General features: G+C 43.7%; 1 protein-coding gene across 2 annotated transcripts in view; it reads right to left on the bottom strand.

Moving 5' to 3' along the window:
- Positions 1-382: 382 nt before the first annotated feature.
- The window catches only part of LOC110504194 (collagen alpha-1(XII) chain), a 69,117-nt gene continuing 47,237 nt past the window's right edge, over positions 383-22,262 (bottom strand). For both annotated transcript variants that reach the window (XM_036962414.1, XM_036962415.1), the window contains 31 exons: positions 22,060-22,189; positions 21,811-21,953; positions 21,518-21,647; positions 20,924-21,043; positions 20,604-20,750; positions 20,395-20,511; positions 19,587-19,739; positions 19,328-19,402; positions 19,070-19,209; positions 18,767-18,890; positions 18,416-18,559; positions 17,973-18,137; positions 17,812-17,850; positions 17,540-17,678; positions 16,396-16,538; positions 15,803-15,912; positions 10,436-10,594; positions 10,007-10,084; positions 8,991-9,077; positions 8,367-8,420; positions 7,742-7,837; positions 7,332-7,385; positions 6,039-6,092; positions 5,541-5,594; positions 4,989-5,060; positions 4,615-4,650; positions 4,457-4,523; positions 4,174-4,356; positions 3,570-3,647; positions 2,043-2,213; positions 383-1,612 (listed from right to left, as the gene is read on the bottom strand). In XM_036962414.1, the coding sequence (XP_036818309.1) occupies positions 1,602-1,612; positions 2,043-2,213; positions 3,570-3,647; positions 4,174-4,356; positions 4,457-4,523; positions 4,615-4,650; positions 4,989-5,060; positions 5,541-5,594; positions 6,039-6,092; positions 7,332-7,385; positions 7,742-7,837; positions 8,367-8,420; positions 8,991-9,077; positions 10,007-10,084; positions 10,436-10,594; positions 15,803-15,912; positions 16,396-16,538; positions 17,540-17,678; positions 17,812-17,850; positions 17,973-18,137; positions 18,416-18,559; positions 18,767-18,890; positions 19,070-19,209; positions 19,328-19,402; positions 19,587-19,739; positions 20,395-20,511; positions 20,604-20,750; positions 20,924-21,043; positions 21,518-21,647; positions 21,811-21,953; positions 22,060-22,189 (3,273 nt within the window). In that variant the 3' untranslated portion in view covers positions 383-1,601. The remainder of the gene's footprint in view (positions 1,613-2,042; positions 2,214-3,569; positions 3,648-4,173; positions 4,357-4,456; positions 4,524-4,614; positions 4,651-4,988; positions 5,061-5,540; positions 5,595-6,038; positions 6,093-7,331; positions 7,386-7,741; positions 7,838-8,366; positions 8,421-8,990; positions 9,078-10,006; positions 10,085-10,435; positions 10,595-15,802; positions 15,913-16,395; positions 16,539-17,539; positions 17,679-17,811; positions 17,851-17,972; positions 18,138-18,415; positions 18,560-18,766; positions 18,891-19,069; positions 19,210-19,327; positions 19,403-19,586; positions 19,740-20,394; positions 20,512-20,603; positions 20,751-20,923; positions 21,044-21,517; positions 21,648-21,810; positions 21,954-22,059; positions 22,190-22,262) is intronic.

Raw genomic sequence — 22,262 nt, 5'->3', positions numbered from 1 at the left:
GATCACATTTGATGACCAATTTATGTAGAAATCCAGTTAATTCCAAAGGGTTCACATACTTTTTCTTGCCACTGTATACTTCCCCCAATGTATTTGCTGACTTTGACATGATTATTGCATTAAACATTGGACTCTAATAAACACTTAATGCAGTTATATTACAAGCAGAGACACTTAAGGGAACAGTTAGCAAGCACACAGATTTGTAATGAAATAATGTCTAGATTCTTTATATTTTTCACTTAATCTTCCTAAACTTAGCTTGTTTATGCGTAAAGATATGCACAATAAAGCTAGGGGTATCAAACCCATAGATGTTATTATCTGAGTTTCACTGATACTCGCTCATGTAAAAACGTAGATCAATTCAAGATAACAATTCTTTGTTTTGTTTTTGTTTATTGTGATATCCTCTCTGCATCATCTCTTGATAGTGACCTCTTTCCTCTCTGGCTTCGTGAGTAACCAGGCGACTGCATAGCCTCAGATCCGTCTTCCGATTCTTCCTCGAGTATAGGGACTACGTAGGTTTCAGGATCGAGCTCGTAGCCGTTGGCTAGAAATATTTGTTTGGCCAATCAAACAGGACTTTAGTTGGCAGTCTGAGACTTGATATGCACAATGTACAACCGAAACATTTTGACTATCTCCTAAATATGGACCGAAGAACTGGAACCTAAGAACTGTTATTTATCTGTTAAATTCTCTGTTTCTAAGAATGTTAGTGATTCCATGCACTCTAGCACTTAATGTTATTGACAACTATCAGCCATATTGAACACATACCCCAAATAAAGAGTTATAAAGCTGGGATGGAATTTGCATCAAAACACTAAGACGACACTGCCACTAGTGTCTAGCTCTTGCCTATATCCCTTTGCTAGTCCTAAAACCCACTGAGGTATTAGAAAACACATGTTCTACAGCAAAGGAACTAATATGATGTATATATATATATATATGTTTTTTGTTTTAAATGAAGAAAATGTCAAGAAAATCCCATTTAGCATAGATTAGGCAAACATACAAAGAACATCATTATTAAATGTACAAATGGCACATGCTTCAGTTTGGATGGGAGTACAAGCTGTGTAAATCACTCAGGGATCATAATAAAACAGAGGGTTATGCAGGAAGTACGTCAGTAGGAAGCGGGGTTATAAGGCACGAGCTCAATACAGATGCCAACTGATTTTAGTGGATTGTGTGGTTCAAACATAATTTACAAGGCACAATTAGTTTATTTACAGATATCACGTCTCCATGTTAACACTGTTTTTCTTTTGTTATGAGATCCAATTTATGAGTCTTTTTTTTTTTTAAGTGGTTTTTTTTACATGCTCCTTCCTGCGCAGAGAAGCTCTCTCTCTCTCTCGCTCGTTTTGCTGCAAACAGGCCAGTAGGGTTGCCATCTCTGCAGCTTGTCTGATAGAAGCTGTGAAGTGGTGTTAGTGCCAGTCCACTCCTTTCTTTCTCGTTTTTGGGGTTTTTAATGTTGTTCATTCGTTATGTCCAGAATGGTTATCCTTACGGGGTCATTAGCCAGTGAGCTAACATCTCAGAAACAGGACTTCAAAGTGTAAGGCGGCTTAGAAAGTTTACTAGGACCGACCTGGAAACAGTTCAAACAGGGGGTTAGATCTCTCTGTTGGAGAAAGTTATTTGCCATTTCTATTTGTTTTACATGCTATTATGAAAATTAACTCTATGACAAACATATTGAAACCTTGGAAGTAAAGGGTTTATAATGTTGTGAAAAGCCTGTCGTGGGCACTAAGATAAATCCACTGTTCCATTTGCATAAAATTTGTTGGATCAAAAGGAACTGGGTACTTATACTGAATATCAACATTGCACTTTTGTTAAAAACCCTTGAAACCCATGGTCTCCATACATTGAACCAGAGCAGAAAGTTGGCTGTTGAGTACAGTATGTCTCTGTAAGTTGTATATACATTTGTGTGCATACGTTACATTCGTGCATTCACTATGTATTCAGCTATCCTGCCATGCAGATAGAGATTCAGTCAGTCGTGGACATACCTGGGTAGCCTTGTCCATTGTAAGGAATGCCAACACACTGGGAGGAGTCACAGTAGCCAGGGGGCCCGGGTGGTCCCCTCACTCCTGGGGTTCCCTGGCGACCAGGAGGGCCACGAGGCCCAGCAGAGCCCGTAGCACCTGTGGGGCCAGTCCGAGCCTCACCTGGTGGCCCTGGGATTAGATAAAGGTAGGGTATGGGAATTAAATAACAAATACTCAGACTCAGAGCTAAACCCCACTGACATTACCCTTAAATCGCAACAGGAAGTGGGGGGGGATTGGTTTCTACCACTGTAATTGAGATATTTAGACAGCTCAATTAAAAGTCTGAAAAAAAGCAAGCCAGTCAGACTGTGGAGTTACCCCCTGCCCCAGTCTGTCTAGACAGTACAAACCAAGGATGGAATTTCCCCCCACTCTCTCTCGCTCTCTTAAGTGAGCACATGTGTTGTCAATGAAGGAGCCACCAAAGCAATGCTCATTGTACAAAAATCTGATTCTCCATACTCAACAATGAGTAATCATTGCTAGCTACCTTCCTCCCTCTGCTGCTAGGTTGTCTCACTTCATTCACAGAAACAGACTTGGCAGTGTTCGACTGAAGGGGAAAAGTAGACATCAATGACTGGCCTGATATCTCCACTAGCCCGTGATAGGAAAGCTTCTGGGGACTCACATGCTGAATTTCAATTAAAGGGGAATGCTATGTTAAAGGGGCCTCTATGAAGACAGAATAATATCAACATTGAATAAGACGGCTATTAGAGACTAATCCTCAGCCATTTCTAGAATGGGTTTGGGATCACTGGTGAATGATTAGAGGTAGGAGTAAGATTGTTTTGATTATAGAAAATAGCAGCTATAATGCATCAGCACATGTTAAATCCTTCATTCAGAAATAGACCCAGGCCCTCAGTCATTTGATGTATATTACTGTATGTCGATCTTGCATCGTCAGACTTGTGGTATGTTGATCAAGAGGAACTTTAATTCCCGTGGAAAACGTGTGAACACGGACCGATCCCATGAAGAAGAAACATACATTATCTCTAGAAAGGAGAAGTGTTTTGCTGGAAATACATCTGATCGTTCACTAAGAATTTATGAAGCACAGCAGCCCAAACGAAGGTTCTTGAGACACAGCTAGGCAAATCTTGGCCTGCCACTCAGGTCTGTCATTTAGATCGCACTGGGAGGAGTTCTAAAGGTCACAAAGAGAGGTCCAAGTAAAGGATGTAGAACAAATGGCTGCCATGGTGAAACTAGGTTCGAACTGTAGATCAGGAACTAATGAATGGGAACATATTGTCTCCAGCTGTTGAAAATGACCGTTTAGAGTAAATATGTGTGAATATTCTTATGTTCCATGCCTCGTTGTTAAGGTACATGAGCTGAATTACAGAGTCAGGGCCTTGCATTAATGGTCCATGTCTTCTAGTGAGATGGGGGGGGGGGGGGGGGGACCTTGGAAGAGGCATAGTTGTGCAATAGGTTATTGTACTTGAGAAGTGATGTCCGAGGTCTTACCAGGCGGACCACTGAGTCCTCTCTGTCCTCTCTGTCCAGTTCCAGGGGATCCTCTCTCGCCCTTCTCTCCTGGCGTCCCTGCAACAACACAATCAGACACAGAGAACGGGTTATTAGCAATGACAAAAGGTCCCATTGTACGGTACAATGTATCTGTAACAGAAAATAACTGCTCTTGAAACCACAAATGAGCATGTTTGAGGATGGAGGAAATTGTAGCATATATCAGATTTACTGTAGAAAGTGAAGCATGATGGCAGATGACCCTCAGGTCTTAGCATGATGTCAGGTTCCAACTTCAACCCTATATGTTCAGCCTACTGTAGATGGGGGTTTTGCACAATCGCTTGCAATCAAAACTGCCATTTGATCTTTGAGCTCGTCATTATTTAATTATACCATCATTGTAAAAGTTTCAATGCTACTCCAGGTGATTTGCTATGAGGTTACATGGGATGAACAAGAGCACAGACTGTGTCCTACATGTAAGTCACAACTTGAAGTTCTGCATCTCTGCAGAACTTGTCATTTACTTTCTAGTCATCCAAAAACAGACAGGAAGTAATACAACAGGCAAACAAAAAACAACACATATCACACTCACCTCTCTCTCCTTGGTTTCCAGGTAAGCCAGCGTTTCCAGGGAAACCGTTTCGGCCAGGCTGTCCAGGTTCTCCAGGGGGACCCGTGTTGCCGGCAGGACCAGCGGGGCCGGCAGGGCCCGGGTTGTTGCTACGGTAACCAGTGGGGATCTGGTTGATCATATTATCAATTCTGCTCATCTGACCTGAGAGGAATGAATAAAGATATGACGCCAGACAATGAATCCAGTGTGTGTTTGTGTACCCAACCAATGCTGGCTTATGAAGTTCTAAACGGCCACTCACTGTTCACAAGCTGTTCGCAAACTTGTCTGGCAATGGAGCGCATCAGATTTTGAGATGCAAAGTCTCCCTGGAAAACAGACACATTTTGGTGAGACAAGGTAATGCTACTCTGAAACGTTATGAAGTGTCCAAAGATACAGTACTGTACATATACATACCCTCTCTCCCTTTTCTCCCTTTATTCCAGCCAATCCCTGTGAAAGAGAAGAAACATGGATTTTCTCAATAACAGGAATGGCATTCATTTGATTGAGATTTGCAACGTTTTCCAACTGAATCGAATGCAATCAGGGGTAAATGTTCCGAATAAGGTCATCCAGTCAGAACCAGAGTAAAATCCAAGACACAATGTAATCAACTGTTGTAGTTTCCCTTGTTTTTAACCAAACCATCCCTTCATGCTTCCACAAATGAAGTTTCAAACTTAATTTCAGGAGTGGGAGGAAATTCTGCACTATTTTGGCACATCTTGGCCATTGCCTCCTTGATGACCCATGCAAATCACCATATGACCACTTGTATTTGTACATACTGGGTTTCCTGTGTCTCCTGGTTTTCCTTGGTTGCCTGTGTTTCCTGTGTTTCCTGGAGATCCTGGGCTTCCCTGGATGATGGAAAGATAACAGCGTTATTGTTACATCCACTTACCAAAGTTACCAAGGAGTAAATACAAGAACAACAACCACTCTCGGTCTCTGTTAAATAACATGTTGTATAATACTGTCCAGCCTTATATTGTGTTGTGTATCCACAGTCAAGGCACCATACAGTATACTGTGCCAAGAACACTAAAATGGGTGGAAACACTGCCAACAGGGATAGGATGCTTAACGGTCCTCAGATCAGTCCTTATGGTAAAGTAGGCCCTCTTCCTATTGGAATGGTGTGGCCATTCATTAACTGGAGGCAGGCCTCCACCAGAGTATAGGGAATGAGATGCATGCTTGATCGTCAATACTTACTGAAGGACTGAGTTTGTCTGTGTTTTGACCACGTGCTGCAGGCTAACTAACAGGCTTACTATCAGGTATTAAAAGACACTCCCAGGAGGTTTTACTTCTCTTGACTGAAATCCAGTACTCACCATCGGTCCCGTTGGGCCTCTAGGTCCCGAGGGTCCTTCCTTCCCTGGTGGTCCCTGGGGAAAAAAAGGTGGGCAATCACAAACAGGCAACAATAAAAGTTACACTTCATTATAAAGAAGTTGGCATTAAGTTTTAGTTGCAGTCCTTAAGTTGTTGGTATAACGTTGTTGTTGTTTCCAAGTTATGTTGTCTTTCCAAGAGATGAGTATATAAAGATTTAGTGACATAAACCAGGACCTCTCTGATCTCCCTAGTGACCTATCTCTGTAGTGTATTTTACTGCACCCATCCTACGGAGCCAAACTACGTCATCTGACAAGGGTAGTAACATCATTAACATGCAACAGAATACTATGAGCACACAACATTTTAACTGCACACTTTGAGTTAAGTAGGTGATCACATGCTTAAGTAGGTGCTGGCTCGATTCATGGCCTTTCAACGGGGCGGGTACACTAAGCATGCTCTGTGTAGAGGTCCAGAGAGGCAGATCTTACCCTCACTCCACCTGGTCCAACAGAACCCATAGGACCAGCAGCACCAGCAGGACCCTGCAGGAACACAACACACTCAATCAAACTGTGATAACCAGTAATAACACACCCACGTTGGACTTGTCCCAAATGGCCCATAATTGCATTTTCATATTGCCAGAAAGGTACTCGTTTTCTCTCTAGGTTCCCTGTGATTTAGTGAGAACATGATGCACTTAGCTGATGCATCTTAGTGCCAGTACCTTAGGATACGTGTATTGGCTGTTGAAATGCATGTTGTTAACAGGAGCTTTTGACAGACAAGGCTGCTATAGCCATAATCATAACGCAATGAGAAACTCTCAACAAAATGTTTCTTTAGTATTAATAACTTGGCAGGGTAATTATTAGGGTTCAGGGGAGTCTCATATTCCCAAAGTAAAGTCGTCCTTGATGGGACGCGAATGACTACGTAAATGATGCTCATTACTGACGTTACAGAATAATCCCTCCGATCATTCGGCACTGGAGTTTTCAGTTTGTAAAGTCCCTGGCCATGGTGGATGTTGTGTGGAGGACCAGTGCCAAAGAATTATCACAGTATCTTGTGGTCCCCTTCTCAGATGGGCAAGGAGTCCATCTATGAGAAGAAGAAGGATATCTTCCAAGAAAACTCTTGATCTTTAGTCCCATTGTCTCCAGAAATCGCTCTTTGGGCTTTTGATGCTATGTAGGCTCCACATACACTTTGAGAACATAATCATGTGGTCATTGGCAACCTTGAATGATTTACTCATCCAATGCTGAGGTTGTTCGTCTTCTCAACACATTCTTTCCCAGCTATTTAAATCCAATTAGTGGTACACAAGTAGAGCCACGAATAGTCTGCAAATACCTATTTTTGGCCTTGACTACAGGGTTTAGAGTAAGTGCAGTTGCAGGACAGTAGTGTAATTTGTTTTTAAACATGTTTTATTTCTTTATTTAACTGGGAAAGTCAGTTAAGAACACATTCTTATTTACAATGGTGGCCTACACCAACATGTACAGTTCATATCAATCCTCCACTCCCATTGGCAAGACCATTCTGTTTCCCATAATATCTTAACTGGTGGCCATCCACTGAGTGTCAAACAGCAGGTTGATTAGAGAGTATACCCCACTCTGGGGACTGTATGGTCTACCTCCTACTTTGAAAGTGGTTGCAGCATTGCCATGTGGACAGATTCCAGGCTCCAGTAGCAATGTTTCTCTCAGTGAATCGCCTCCGGTTTCCTGTTCCAAACCACAGCTAATGAAAAAGAGAGCTGTACTCACTTTCAGCCCAGTCAGGCCTGAGTCTCCGGGATCTCCCTTTGGTCCGGGGCGTCCCTGAGAAGACGAAGAGGGGAGGATTAGAACTATGAGTACAAAGGGAAGTCCAACCCTGAACAACTACAGGGATCTGGTGTTTCTCTTTGTCATGTAGTCTGTAACTGAGAGTGAATTTACAGCCCAGCTTTAGGAGAATTGCTAAAGGAAGAACGTTCTGGAATAAATAGGATCTTAACACTCGGTGACTGTGTGTGTAAATCATAAGTCAGGGAGGACGTCGTACAGTCCCCACACACTGTGAATCCAACAGAACATTCCAGATGAAGGATAGCTGCAGGGACGGTTGCAATTGCATTTTTATGTTCACTAAACATAGTTTAGTTTTCCTCGTAATCTAAGGGGGTGTTACTTACAGGTTCTCCTGGCAGAGACAAGCCGTTAGGGCCTTGTGGACCTGGAGGTCCGGATTGTCCTGGAAGTCCTTGTTCTCCACGGGGGCCCATTGAACCCTATGGTAGAAGAGGAATGACAAAACCAAACATAGTCCCATTACTTTTAAACTATTCACACCATATCTCCCTGTAGACCTCTCCACAGCAGGGCTGAGAGAATGAGAATGAACTGTTGGTGAGAAACAAGTTCTATTTCTCATCAGACCTCTCGACACTGGCCTCCGTAAATCAAACTGGGGAGAAATACACAGTACAAATCAAGCTGAAGAATATACAGTACATTCAATAAGTGAGTTCAGATGTGAGCAATCTGTTTTGTCTGATGGGGCATGCAAATGGTGGACTGTACTGTTCAGTGGTAACTGCTTTGAGATCCCTACTGCATTATGCTGAACTCTGCTTTACTGTAAATGAGTTGGGCCTTGGACTGTAGCCGAGTTAGCTCAGTTGGATATGGCTTGATTCAACGTTTGATTGTGGCTCGGACCACACAACACCATAATATCCAATGACTCAGACTCATTAATCGCTCTGGATCCAAGTGTGTGTTAAATGGCTTGATAATGATCCAACAATCTTGACTTACAGTTGGGCCTGAGTCTCCTCTTTCTCCTCTGGGTCCTTTAGTACCTGGTCCACCCTGGGAAAGTCAAGACAGAATGAAAGACAGAGTCAGAGACGGAGAATCAGAGCCATCCCCACAACAGGAGCTGCTTCCAGACCTAAACCCCAAGCCTTCAGGAATCCCCTGAAGTAGTGAGGTTGCAAAGTGAAGCATACATATTCCAGACTCCTCTTCAAGGTTTTTCCTGGGTTTTTATTTTGTCAGATGGGCATTTATCTTTTGACACATCTCTAAGCCTGATAGCCCACACCTCATCTCACGCCATTCATCTCATCCCCCTCTCTTTCGTTTTCCATGGGAAAAACACAGACACTCACATGAGGGATGTCCCCACTCTAATATCCACATGCTTAAACGTTAGAGCACGGCAACAATTATGAAGAAAAAAGAATACCCCTGTAACACTATTCCTATATGTCCACATCATCGTAGTGGAGACAGAGTGGTATCATCATCATCATTATATAAGAGAGTAGACAGAGAGCTTTGCTGCCAGGCGAGGACAGACCGAAGTAGAGAGAACCCTGCCCCAAGACAAGGCGAAATGGAGGGACGAAGGTATGGAGGGATGGTTAATGTCTTTACCGAGGGGCCGGGTGGCCCCGGAGGGCCGACACTGTCCTGTGCACATGTGCATGCGTGGGGAAGAGCCGGGCACTTGAGCTCATCTCTCTGCAATACATTAAGGAAGGAGAGGGGGAGGGAGAGGGAGAGGGAGAGGGGGAGGGAGAGGGAGAGGGGGAGGGAGAGGGAGAGGGGGAGGGAGAGGAAGATAATGAGAATGTCAAAAATACTTTACTAAAATACAATATTAATAGTATGACCCATTGGGCATCACGTGACATCTGTGGGCCTTTCTGGTAACCCACAAAATACAGATAAGTGCAGATAAGAGTATCTGTATTGAAAATGAGTGCCACTGCTCTGACAACCCAAACCATAAAATGGTGCCTTGAAGTTTTCCTTAAGGAAAACCCATTAGAAAAGCTGATCAAGTTTTTATAAAACTGGTGTGCATACTGAAATATGACTAGTGGAATGCATGGTCTACACACAAATACTCTTTGACAACTGAAACCTGTTTTGTGGAAGGAAATATGACATCTTACACAACACAGCATTCTTTGCCACGATATATGAATATATCATGCAAATTACACAGAGAGGGAGAGATGGGTAATTGGCTACAGTCAAGTAAGTAAGTGCACATGCATCTGGTAATAAACATATCACAGATGAGTACTATGATTCATATGTTCACCACATGATCAAAAGGACCAGTTGTTTTGGTGGGACTGGAATTGTAAAACTGTACACAGATTAATCCAGTTAAAGAGGAATACAATGGTCTATTCAGGCCTGCCAACGCAATCATTTCATTTGAAACTTTTCCCCAGCTAGGCTTCAGACAAAGTCTATACAGCACGTGCACACTTTAGAAATAACACATAACCTCTGACACATGCATGCACGGAAGAATATAATGGCTCTCTTAATTTATAGTACGTGCTAGAGGGCGAGTCAAAGTGCCAAAGGTTTGATGGTACTGTACAGGTATGAGGCCTTTACTAGAAGGCCGTCCACGGTGAAACTGCTCTTACCGTGGCCGGGAGGTCACAACATTTGTCTCTGCTGGTCCAGCTCAAGCTGCACACAATATCAAACATCTGGAGCTGGAACTGCACAACAGAACAGAGAGAGGAGAAAAAGAGAGATTAGAACACAGATGGGCGTTACACATGGCTTCCATTGAGCTCCAGCGCTGAGGACTCAACACGGCACGGCTCCAGACACAGACCAGCACCCACAGAGAGCTGGAACACAGGTGAGATGAGAGAGAGCAGCGTCTTTCATTCCTCCAGCAATGGCTGAGTTGTAGCTCTTACTTGAGCATCAGCAGATGAGGAGCTAGGTGTAAAACCTGGGCACTTTGCACTTCACACTTAACACCAATAGCTTGTGTGTGAGTGACGGATGCATTTCCTTAGGGGTTTTCCAGTCTGAATAAGTGTTGTACATTTTCCACTCACCGTTGCCGACTCCCTTTTTGATCCTCCTGACTTGGCCATCTTTCCCAGCACCTCATAGCCGTCTGTGGAGATGTTGTTGGCCTCCTTGATGGGTTTCTCTGCAACCTCCTGGCAGTCCACGTTCAGTTTGACCCTCTCGGGAGAAACACTGATGTGAAGCTGTAGCAGGAGGAGGAAGAGGAGAGGATTATTAGTCAAGACCACTCTAATCCCAATATGAACTACGACAGCAACGGGTGGCAGGTAGTCTAGCGGTTAGAGCGTTGGGCAAGTAAACAAAAAAACGCTAGTTTGAATCCCCGAGCCGACAAGGTGAAAAATCAGTCAATGTGCCCTTGAGCAAGGCACTTAACCCTAATTGCTCCAGGGTCACCTTGATAATGGCAGACCCTGGCCGTGACCCTATACACTCAGAGGGCGTCTCAGGGGGAGTTGGGAAATGTAAAAAAAAAAAAACATTTCCAAAGTGAAGCAGGCCAAATATAAGCACCCAACATGTTATTATTATTATTATTATCTTATTACAATGTTTGGACATCCAGGCTTGCGTAAGATACTGAGAATGTCCAGAGTTTTTCACATGCCATTTCCCTATTAAAAAAGAGCCTCTCTCTACAATGGAAAGACCTAATAAGGGACACGATTCGATAGTCTCGTAACATAAACTACCTTTTTTTTTGTTGTTTTTTGATTTGATTTGAAACTAAGAACCCAGTTGAACCCATGTGGAGTCGAAACTGATGTTTATTAAGATGCTGATACTGTATTTCACTAAATCACCACTATTAACATGATTTGTTATTCAGTCCTCCTTATAATTAAGTTATTATATATATATTTTATTTCACCTTTATTTAACCAGGTAGGCTAGTTGAGAACAAGTTCTCATTTACAACTGAGACCTGGCCAAGATAAAGAAAAGCAGTTCGACAAAAAACAACAACACAGAGTTACACGTGGGATAAACAAAAGTACAGTCTACAACAAAATAGAAACGTCTATATACAGTGTGTGCAAATGGAGTAAGGAGGTGAGGCAATGGCTTAGAATCACGTAAGAACATTCTGGTTGTAGGTCCCTTGGAAGAAAGTTGATGTCAGAACATTAAAAAATCTAAAAGATTAAACAAGCTATGGCTATATATGAAACAACACACACTGTCAGAATATGGGCCTTTGAAATGATGTTGTTTAGGGTAACCCATCAAAAGCACTACACTTTATACACTTTCCTGTGCAGTTGCATTTTCTTTTAACAGTCTGACAAGCTTTCACCCTGACAGAGAGAGCAGGCTAACATTACTGTCCTATAGAGCAATAACAACTGCACTTGGCAACCACTCACAAAATTACAGTGGACTTTCTTGGCAAGAGAACAGACTATCTGGCCAACCACAGGAGAGGGGTCTGATACCTCAGGATCCTGGCATGGACATAGATACTTTGATGCACTTGTGGGCTTACCAAAAATAAAGCTCAATGATGTACTGCAAGTGCAAAGAATGCGAACTTATACATTACTGGGAAATATTACTGGAAAATTAGGATTTACCATAAAAAGGTCAGTGTTTTCTCTCATCATTTGAAAGCAAAATAGAATTCCATCAACTGAAATAGGCTGATGTTGGTGAACAGGAAGCTTATTCAATTGGAACCCAATCATTGAATCGCACAATGGCCCATTCTCTAACAAAAGCCTGAGAAAACTATCACACTGACACAGATGATTAACATCTTCTGAATGGATCAAAAACCACAGGAGTCAAGTCAGACCAGACCTCGACTTCCACCGTGACCAGCCAAGTCACAATTACACTCAATTAATCCTCCCTTCCTCTGCCCGTAGCTCTTCTGGACATTGACACATCTTGGACACATCTCTTTCTCAGCATTCTCCCATTGGTATACTGTAGACACCATAATGTAGGCTGTATTAGAGCTAGGTGTCCAGTCCACAGACAGGGTACAGAAACAGTTCATATAGTCATATATTGGCTTCTTTCCCCCTGATTCCCCTGACATACGTTCATGATTTCTATCGGACTCCATTTTCTTAGTATTGGCTGTGTCTTCACGGCTCCTCCTTTTTCTCCACCCTGAGCCCTGATCGCCATGAAATCACAGTTCACATCCAGCCTCACTACCTAAGACAGGATTCCTTAATTAGATTGACATATCTGAAATGTTTTGATGCAAAGCTAAATTGCATTCACAGGTCTCAACTTTTTTCAGGAAGAGACAAAATCCCAGTTTGGGTATACTACTGCCACCATATCATTCCAGACATCTATGCTTCCATGTCCAGTCCTGGAGGACAATGGGATATTCCCATCCAGGCTTCCGAAGGAGCTTGCTTAGCATTGGTTGTAAAGTCACCATTTCATTTCCGAGTGGCTTCCTCTGGGGCTGGAATGGTAGTATGCTTCATTAAATCTGCTTGACTACCTCACGGAATGGAAGGCTTTTAAAAGAAGTCATCAGAGAAAACACTGTAGTAACGAGAGTACAAAGAGGGCAGTCAGGGCTATGGCAAAGTATCAGTTAGAGATTGACCAAAGACCAACGTTTTAAACAACTCGGGTTCTTTGGAGCATTCTCTTCTCCCACTCATTCTCAATAAGTGCTTGCAAATACTGGCAAAACCTAACCACCCAATCCCTGAATGGAAAGTTTGAGAGAGTTTGGGTCCTCTCAGAGAATAATAGCTGCATTTGTGAAGCTTTAAGTATGGGCAAACTGCAGAGTGGGTGGACTGAATACATCTAGCTATGACAAAAACCACTAAAAACGTTAATATTTCCACTTGATCGCAACAAAATGCAAAACCCCCAATGGCACCAATGATACATACAATATATGAGTTGATGAAAAAACATTTACCCTGCTATTAAACTATATGAAGTAGCTACACCCTACACATTTTACTACACTTGGCAAACATCAGGACTATAGTTCAAATGAGAGCATGGGTCAGACTAGAAATAAAGATGAGGGTTGGTTTGGATTATTGTCTCATATTTTCCCATGGACATGTCTAATCTTAGAATTAACAATTCATTTTGTGAGTGAAATAGTCGAGAGGAGGGGAAAACCTCAAATGTATTATGAGTCTCATAACAATCTATTCTGAGTTCATATCAAAAGATATGAAGTGTTCTGAGGTAGGGAACACTATCCATGCTACGGGCTACATTTGAGCATTTGTGGAACAGCTGTATTTACGTCCAGCTGTCCTTTCTGACTTCACTAGTCAGATAGGTTCCAGCGCCACACGCTGAGGTCACTCCAAACCACCCATGGATGAACCATTGGGAAACCACAATACACACAAAAAGTCCAGTCAGTAACGACAGTATACACATGCACCAGTCCAGCAATTAATCTGGTAGGTAGACCACTATAGATTCCTATTCCCTCAGCGCAGTAACCGCAGCACCACATACTAGCCACTCAGAACACTCAGACTGCAGGCACCACCACAGCAATAGACAAGAAACACAGACATGTAGGCTGGTACCCAACTAGAGCTCTGATGATGTCATTGTGCTGATGTCACTGACGTCATCGGATATAGCCCTGACCCAACATTTTCCAGGGTCCCATTCATAACACTGTCCTGTAATTAGCTTCGCTGCTTAGTGGTCTGACTGAAACTACATTCATTTGAGGTTCTATGGGCAAACCATTCTCCCTCATAACTTTTAAGTGTTCAGAGTGGACTCATTGACCTTAGGAAGTACATTTGATGTCAGATCAGAGTAGACTACACTAGAGGGTCCTCGTGATTTTGGAGGACCCTCAAAAACATGGATACACTTGAAACATTCTTCAAGTCCATTGGAAACAATAACATCTACATCTTAGATGTATCTTACATCTTGAACCGTTCATAAAATAATATGAAAATATACTGACGTTCATTGTTTAAATCCTTCTCATCTGTTGATAGCTGAGCATAACAGAGGATGTTTTACATTGTGCCCTGCTTTGAGTTGGGCCTAGCGTTTGATGTCCCATGTGAGCTCCTCTACTCCTGCTGTGACTTTGCGGTACCCAGAATGTGGCAGAAACACTGTATATGACGACTTTAAAACTTGGCATGTGACAAAATCATTCTAGAGAAACAAGGGCTTTTAAAATCAATTACGGCATTGTCTGTAGTGTTATTTCAACAGGGTTGAAAAGCCTTGAGTGGCTAATGACTGTAGGTATGTACTCAATGACCCCCACTCAGACTTGACATTGTAATCCCACCATAGGAAAGTAACAGGGCGGCAATGGGAATCCAGACTCAGAGGCAGGAAGATGTGAAGTATAGGAGATGCAATATATCTTCAAATATCTCCATTCATGTTTACAGATGTTTGTAAGTCTCTTTGGGCTTGTTGAAATTTTTCAGTTTATTCCACAGGCTGCAAACATGGCGTGTGATAATACTGTGAGAGGATTTTCTCTGACTTTTAGAAACCATATGTTGAAGCAGGAAATTAATGTTATTAACAGATCATTCGATTCAAGCAGCAAATAGTCTTGAAAATACTTCATAGGGCAGACGCAGCTAGCTTTCTGTTTTGCGTGGTAAAAGTATGACCTGGTGATTTTCCCAATGTATCATGTTTTATTTATTGTAAACGAGGTAAACCACAACAAACACTGATCCAATAACAGCCCACTTCCTCAGAATGTTCAGGAATTCCCACCTGACTGCCGCCAGGACAATGGCCAATCAGCACACTGTAAGCCTCCATCGCTAGGCTAACTGGTTGCACATTGTGCAAGGTGACCATGGGTCACCAAAGTCTCCTTCAACCTTTGGAAAGATATTTATAGTCCTTCCAAACCATTCATCAAAATAACTGCCTAAAGTCTCCGAAAACAAAGCTAAACGGCAGATTGTAAAAAGGCCTGAACTCCACTTTGGCACCGAATCCATATCGCATTCAATGTCGTGAGAGGTAGGTAACCAGATCCTAGCTAGACCTTAGTCTTGGCATTGATTATCACCTCAGTAGGTGAACTCAATGAGGCAAAACACTAATCCACAGAAACATCAACTATGAACAGACATAACTGCTCATAAAGACTGGAAACAGACAAATACATCTATCATAGGTGGTGACCATATCAACTGTACACATCCCAGACAGGGATAATCTCCCCTGAACATTAATCTAAAAATTTTACCACAGAAATCCATTATTCATGTGAAAAGGCTTCTTTGGACCCTGGTGTTTTGGAAGTAATTGTCCCAAATTATTGTAGATTATTGCTGATCTGTATGTCCTCAGGAAATTCAACCAGAAAAATAAGCCAAGATATGTGATTCCTTTGCCAAGCCTTAATGTCATTCAAGTGAAATGGTGTTTACCTTGTGGAAGCTTCCGTGGAAAACTCTCTTCACTTGATCCTCATTAAACGTGGCTCTCTGGATCTCCCCTCTGGTGTCCTTGTTGTAGAACGTGATTGTTTTGCTGGAAGCTGAAAAGAGGGAACAATGGTTTCAGATGGCCCCCATACATTACAGGGAGACGTCACGCAACACACATGGAAACAGACACAGAGAGTGAGCTACAGGGGAGATAGCCCTCACAAGTAAACACTTATGAACAACTAAACACTTACGTAACTAGCGAATACTTAGGTACAATACTTGATCACAAACTTAGGCACACAAGGGAACACTTATTGACTTGGAAATACGCACAGAGCGTAAAAGTCAGTGTCAAATCAAAACACTTTCCCATGAGAAAGAACTTGATACAGCCAAGTCTGGGGGTTGATGCTTTTGCATTCAGAGGTCTAAATCTCCTTTATCCTTCATTTACCAACAGAGGATCAATGGACCGTAGTGGCCTACAGGTCATTACACTGGTCTACGTTTCTAAACACTGTTATCTGATGCAGTAAGGAGGGGAATCAGACCACAGCTTTACCCCATAAGAGAAACAAAGCATGGCTTACGGTTGACGGTGACCCCAACCTCAGGGTTGTTGTTGCTGTCAGCAATCTGCCAGATATCAAATGCCTGGTTGGGGGTGTCGGGGAGGAGACGGAAGAGCAGGATTATGGTGTAGGATGGAGGAAGACCCTCTGGGTGGATCTCCCTGGCAGGAACAAAAATACAGGATACAGGTGTCATGGCAGACCTCTTTCCTGGAGCTAAAGGATTCTACTTTTGTAAGATGGTCAACTTCATAGACACCAGCCTTGAGAATATCTGATCACTAGTTTACCCAGTGGGCACAGATGTCAATTCAAAAGTCTATTCCACTGTGATTCAACGTCATTTCAATGAAATGACATGGAAACGTTGACTCAACCAGTGTGTGCCCAGTGGGTATAGATCATCAGATAATCATAAATATTTGAGCAACATGGGAGAGTTCACAAAAACCTGTTTGGATTAAGATGGCAAATCATAACCTATAGAGCCTTTGGCCAGGATGAAACACTAGATTTTTTGTAACTCCTGGAAGACCAAAGACACAGAGCAACAATGTTGGCACCTTAAAAACCACACCATAAACCAAAAAGACACACAATAACCACCCTTTCACGTTGGCCACACAACCTGAAAATGGTTGAAAAATGACTGACATATTGAAATATTTTTCTGTCCCTACTTTACGGCTGGAAGTGTTTTCACATGTGCACATTGAGTCAATGGCTAACCCACGCACAAATACAAACCATTATGGACAAATTAACAAAGCATGCTCGTGCCTTAGAGGTTAGAACAGAATTCTTGAGCAGCTCAGCAATCGCTTGAAGACATTTTAATGGGCTCAATAAAGACCTGGGCTTTTGACCTGTGGCTGCTTTGGTTGCTCCCTCTATGACATATGTGGAAGAGGGCCCTACCCCGGGAGCTTTACACTCCGAACAAAATTATTTTCTCTTACTAACACTTCATATTCTACAAGCTGCAACAACAAACAGAACTGGCAAGGGGCTCTGTAGATGCTGGATGGGCGCTGGGGGGACCGCAGGCTGCCGAGCCTTTGAAGGTCATTAAAAATAATTACACAGGCCAGCATTACAGTACGCAGGAGAGGAGCAGGCCGCGCACGAAGGAAACAGGCTGCAAGCACGGACACACACTTACTTTGTGGGCGCAGAGAGGAATGCGTCCTTGTGAAGCCTGTAGGTTATAAAACTGTTGAAGGAGCCAGATTCCATGGACACGCCATTCATGGCAGCAAAGGTTCTGTCTGTGATGTTGAAGCCCTCAAGCATTCTGAAGCCTGGAGAATACACATCAGGTCAAATACACAATCATGAGAAAATACAAGTCAATACAAAGGAAGATTCTGTACAGTACTGACTGGCCCGTAGGTGCTATCAGTATCTGTCAGTTTATTCGGAATATATACTTACCAGGGGACGTAAACCCGTTGATGTAGATCAAAGGACAAGCTGAAGAGGGAGAAATGAAACAACATGATGAGCTGTTAAAGGCTAGAGGACAACAGACAGCAAACGTCAATCTGGTTTAACTTGTGCCTTAAGGTACTGCGTCACGCCGATGCTACTCTTACTGGATGTGGCCGTTTCACAGATGAATGTGATGAGGTTGTCCTGGATCTTGGCGAACGCGTCAAAGTCATCCACAACAAAGACGTGTCTTTCGCTGGGCTTGCTGCCGATGTTCCTCAACTCTGTCATGTCCACATCGGCCACACCGACCACAAACACGCTGTAACCTGGAGTGAGATGAGTGCAAAGACAACCTTTAGAATCCATACGCCATGGCCTAATCAAGCCTTAGTGGCTGTTCACATCTATTTCACAGTAGCTGATTAGATCTGCCAGTACAGCACTCCAATTTGAAAAAAAATGAAACCCCCCCCCCCAAAAAGAGGTAAACAATGCTATACCTCAAAACAAGTTACGTAGCTAGCTACGCTAAAATGACGTTTAAAGTCTGAAAATATCCAGTTTCTTACTTCTATAAGGACAAATCCCAACTTTGAACACTTACCAGAGTGTATCAGGTTGGAGGCACTCTTCTGGACCTCGTCTTGGGAGCGACCATCGGTGACGACCACCAGAACCTTAGGCACGTGCTTCCTCATGCCGTTGTCTGAGGTGAACACCTTCTCGCCAACGTGCTTCAGAGCAGCACCTGTATACAGAGGGGTCGGACATCAGTCTCAACCTTTAACTGTGGACTCATTCAACTCCACCAGCACGATGAAGGCACTATGATGACATTGTCGCTGAGTGAATGTCTCTCGACTTTTCTATTAACTCAACATTATGTATTAAGGGTTAAGGATGTCAGTCAGTCATATTGAGACTGGCAGCCAGTCAGAGTGGTCTGTGGGCGTACCTGTTTTGGTGTTTCCTCCCATGTAGCGGACGAGCTGCAGCGCAGCCAAGGTCCTTCCCTTGTCTTGGTAAGTGTTCAGTTTGAACTCTGTCTTGGCACTGTCACTGTATTGCACAAAAGACACCTGTTTCCAGAAGAAGAGAGGGGGAGGGAAGAGAGAGAGAGAGGGGGAGAGTGATAGTGAGAGAACATAAAGCATTTACATGAATCCACTCTAAAAAAAAAAGGAAAGGAGAACAGAATATGCTGTAAACAACCAGAGACTCATCACTTTCGTTTTGAAGCGTTATATCTCAGATGTACCTGCATGCCGCCAGGGTGGATGATGTCGAAGGCGCCGATCATGCTGAAGACAAACTGGATCACTTTACTGAAGCTCTCGTCTCCGATACTCCAGGAGCCATCAATCAGGAACACCAGGTCAGCCTTGGCTCCTCTGCACACTGTGGAGCACATAGAGCAAAGTCAACGGACATGTCAGGTAGGAGACGTTTAAAGAGTTTCTCCTCTGTGTTAGCTTCACGTCACTCCACAGCCTGCTGACTTGAAGCCTCTCCTTACCGTCCAAAGCAGGGGGGATGGTGGCAGGTGGAGGCGGGGTGGGGGGCTCAGTTGGGGCCTCTGTGGGCTTGATCACTGTAACAAAGACCAGAACATAAACATAAGCTTTACTAGCATGCCATGTTATCCCCCTGCAAAGACACTGAGGTGTTTTCTTACACCCTGAGTGTGGTGGTGGTGGGGGGGGGGGGGGTATACATGCGTGTGAACACAATGGAAGTGACATGTTACAGGACTGATGGTTAGTGGGGTTTCTTACGCGTCCTCTCCTTGACGCTGACTCCGGGCCCCTCCAGGTTGGGGGTCTGTGTGTACACTGTGGCATTGTAGAGGGCGTCAGGAGTCAGGCCGTCCCAGCAGTAGTGGCTCTCAGACCCAGTAATGGTGGTCTCCTGAGCTCCCTTGTTAGAGGCTGCGGGTAAAGAGGAAAGAGTTACCCACATCGGTAGTGGATCGGGTGATTTATCCCCATACACTCTAAACGTATTCCCTCAGAGGGGTTACAGCCAGTGGTACTGTAGCGCTTGGACTGAGGCACCAGTGGGCTTACACAGTGATTTCTGTTATTCAACAGATACCCTTTCAAATAAACAAGAATTTACTTAATGTGGCAAAGTGCACTGCTTCCATCAATAATGGCTGCCATACTGTAAACAGACTTAAATATTCCAACATTTCTTCACATCTTTTTTCTTCTACATAACTCTAGCGTCGGAGAGTTAATAAGAAACAGATGGATCAGTGGGAATAAGTCATTTTATCAACTACACCTTTGTGATAGGTTGGTAACTTTGGCTACATGTCTGATCGACAGCAGACATTCTGAAATAAATATAAAACGAGAGCCAATGTATAACAACAATCCATCTGGTGGGAGGAGCTACAGAAGGACGGGCTTGTTGTAATGGCTGGAGCGGAATTATGGAACGGTATCAAACACATAAACATATGGAAACCACATGTTTGACTCTGTTCCATTTATTCCATACCAGCCATTATAATAAACCTGTCCTCCTATAGCTCCTCCCACCAGCCTCGTCTGGCTCCCAGCCAGGAATAGTACTTACAGTCGAAGGGATTCAGTTTGAGTCTATAGGAAGTGGCAGCCCTATGCGGGGTCCATCGCATGCAGAAGGTGTCATAACCAACATTGTAGGTGGTCAGGTCAGTGATGTTCAGGTACACTGTGAAAGACAGGAACAGTCAATCAATCAACTAACCAATCAATCAACCATTTGATCAACCAAAACAATCAAACAACCAATCAATAACTTACGTGTGGTTCCTTGTCCAATGAGAGGTCCGCTAAGGCCAGCGTCATACTGGGCCAACACCTTGAGGTCATAGGTGGTTCCTGGCTGCAGGTTGTGCAGCTGGTAGGTGGTCACATCTCCAACGAAAGTCTCCATGGTCTGATCAGTACCTTCAAGCACATACAGGGACACTCCAGGTCAATAACAGCAGGCAAGCAATCACATCTTCAAAAGATCTGTGACTTTCTTCTTTAGCAGGATAGGTATATTAAGCAAGTCAGGTGATTTGTCGTCAGACAATGTTCTTTCACGGCTGAATAGAAAAGAACAGTAGCTATCTGACCTGCAGGTGAGTAGACCAGTTTGTAGCCCACCACTCTGGAAGGGGCGGGGTCCCAGGACACTCTGAAGCGAGTGTACCACTCATCTGACACTCTCAGGTTCTGAGGCCCCAGCATGCCAACTGTGGGGAAGGAAACACAGACATTCAAAACATATTAACAACATATTTAAACGCTTTGAACATGAATATCATAGCCATGCGATCCTACGCTATGTATTTGCTTTGATGTGGTGTAATTTGTTAGGGGAAATGAGACTGGGTATTGGGCAGCTCCCGTATGAGTTATCCCATTGGAGGACAGCCAGTACACGTCTCTGGCATAAACAGGCAGACTGAGCTGAAGCCAAGTCATGCAGTTTCTATTGTTTCTTAGATCTAGGATAATAATCAGTGGCTGAGTTTATAAAACCCCTCTACTGGTAATTCTTTCTCTCCATTAACTTTGTGTGTGTGTGTGTGTGTGTGTGTGTGTGTGTGTGTGTGTGTGTGTGTGTGTGTGTGTGTGTGTGTGTGTGTGTGTGTGTGTGAGCGCCGTGTGGGTCTGTTATTCTATCATGTTGCATAGAGGACCAAGCATACAATGTGCTAGCATACCTGTGTGTCCGTCTCCATCCAGATCTCCTCCTGGTCCGTCAAGGTAGATGGCCTGCACGTTGATCTTATAGGGAGTGTCTGGATCCAGGTTGGGCAGGATGACAGTATTTCTGTTCCCAGGAACCATAGTCTACAGGACATACAGGCAGGACACTGCATGACTATTAGAAACTACAGGTACTTCAAACAGAGGATAAATAAGGACTTTGGGCCACACGTGCCTTGGGCCACATAAAACTTTGGTGGTGTTTGATGAGAATTTCCTGAGACATATCAGCAATATGGGTGCTTACATGCTCCTCAATGGGGTCTCCAGTAGTGGGGGCGTAGGTGATCTTGTACTGCTGCACTGGACCTTCAGCATGTTCCCATGCCACGGTCAGAGAGCTGGTGGTGGCATCATACACACGCATGTTCCTTGGGCCACTGCGGGGAACTGGGACCGGGATAGTAAGGAAGTCAGCACGATATCAAGCGAATAGGTGGACGTGGATAAACCTGTAAAGGCCACAGGATCTTATGTGTGATTTAGTGGATCTTACGTGTTTTGCCCTTGTCTTCGGCCGGCGGTCCTTCTCCGTCAGTATAGATGGCGACCACTCCCACGTTGTAGGACGTGTCTGGGACTAGCTGCTCTAGCAGGGTGGTGGTGGATGTCCCAGGGACCAGGATCTGAATAGGGACAGAGAGGAGAGAGACGCAGGGGTCAATGATGAAGGACTGGGCCCAATGGGAGGATGAAGCA

This window comes from Oncorhynchus mykiss, chromosome 25 (genome assembly GCF_013265735.2).
Source record: "Oncorhynchus mykiss isolate Arlee chromosome 25, USDA_OmykA_1.1, whole genome shotgun sequence".
Classification (NCBI taxonomy): domain Eukaryota; kingdom Metazoa; phylum Chordata; class Actinopteri; order Salmoniformes; family Salmonidae; genus Oncorhynchus; species Oncorhynchus mykiss.
This window is presented reverse-complemented; position numbering and strand designations above follow the sequence as displayed.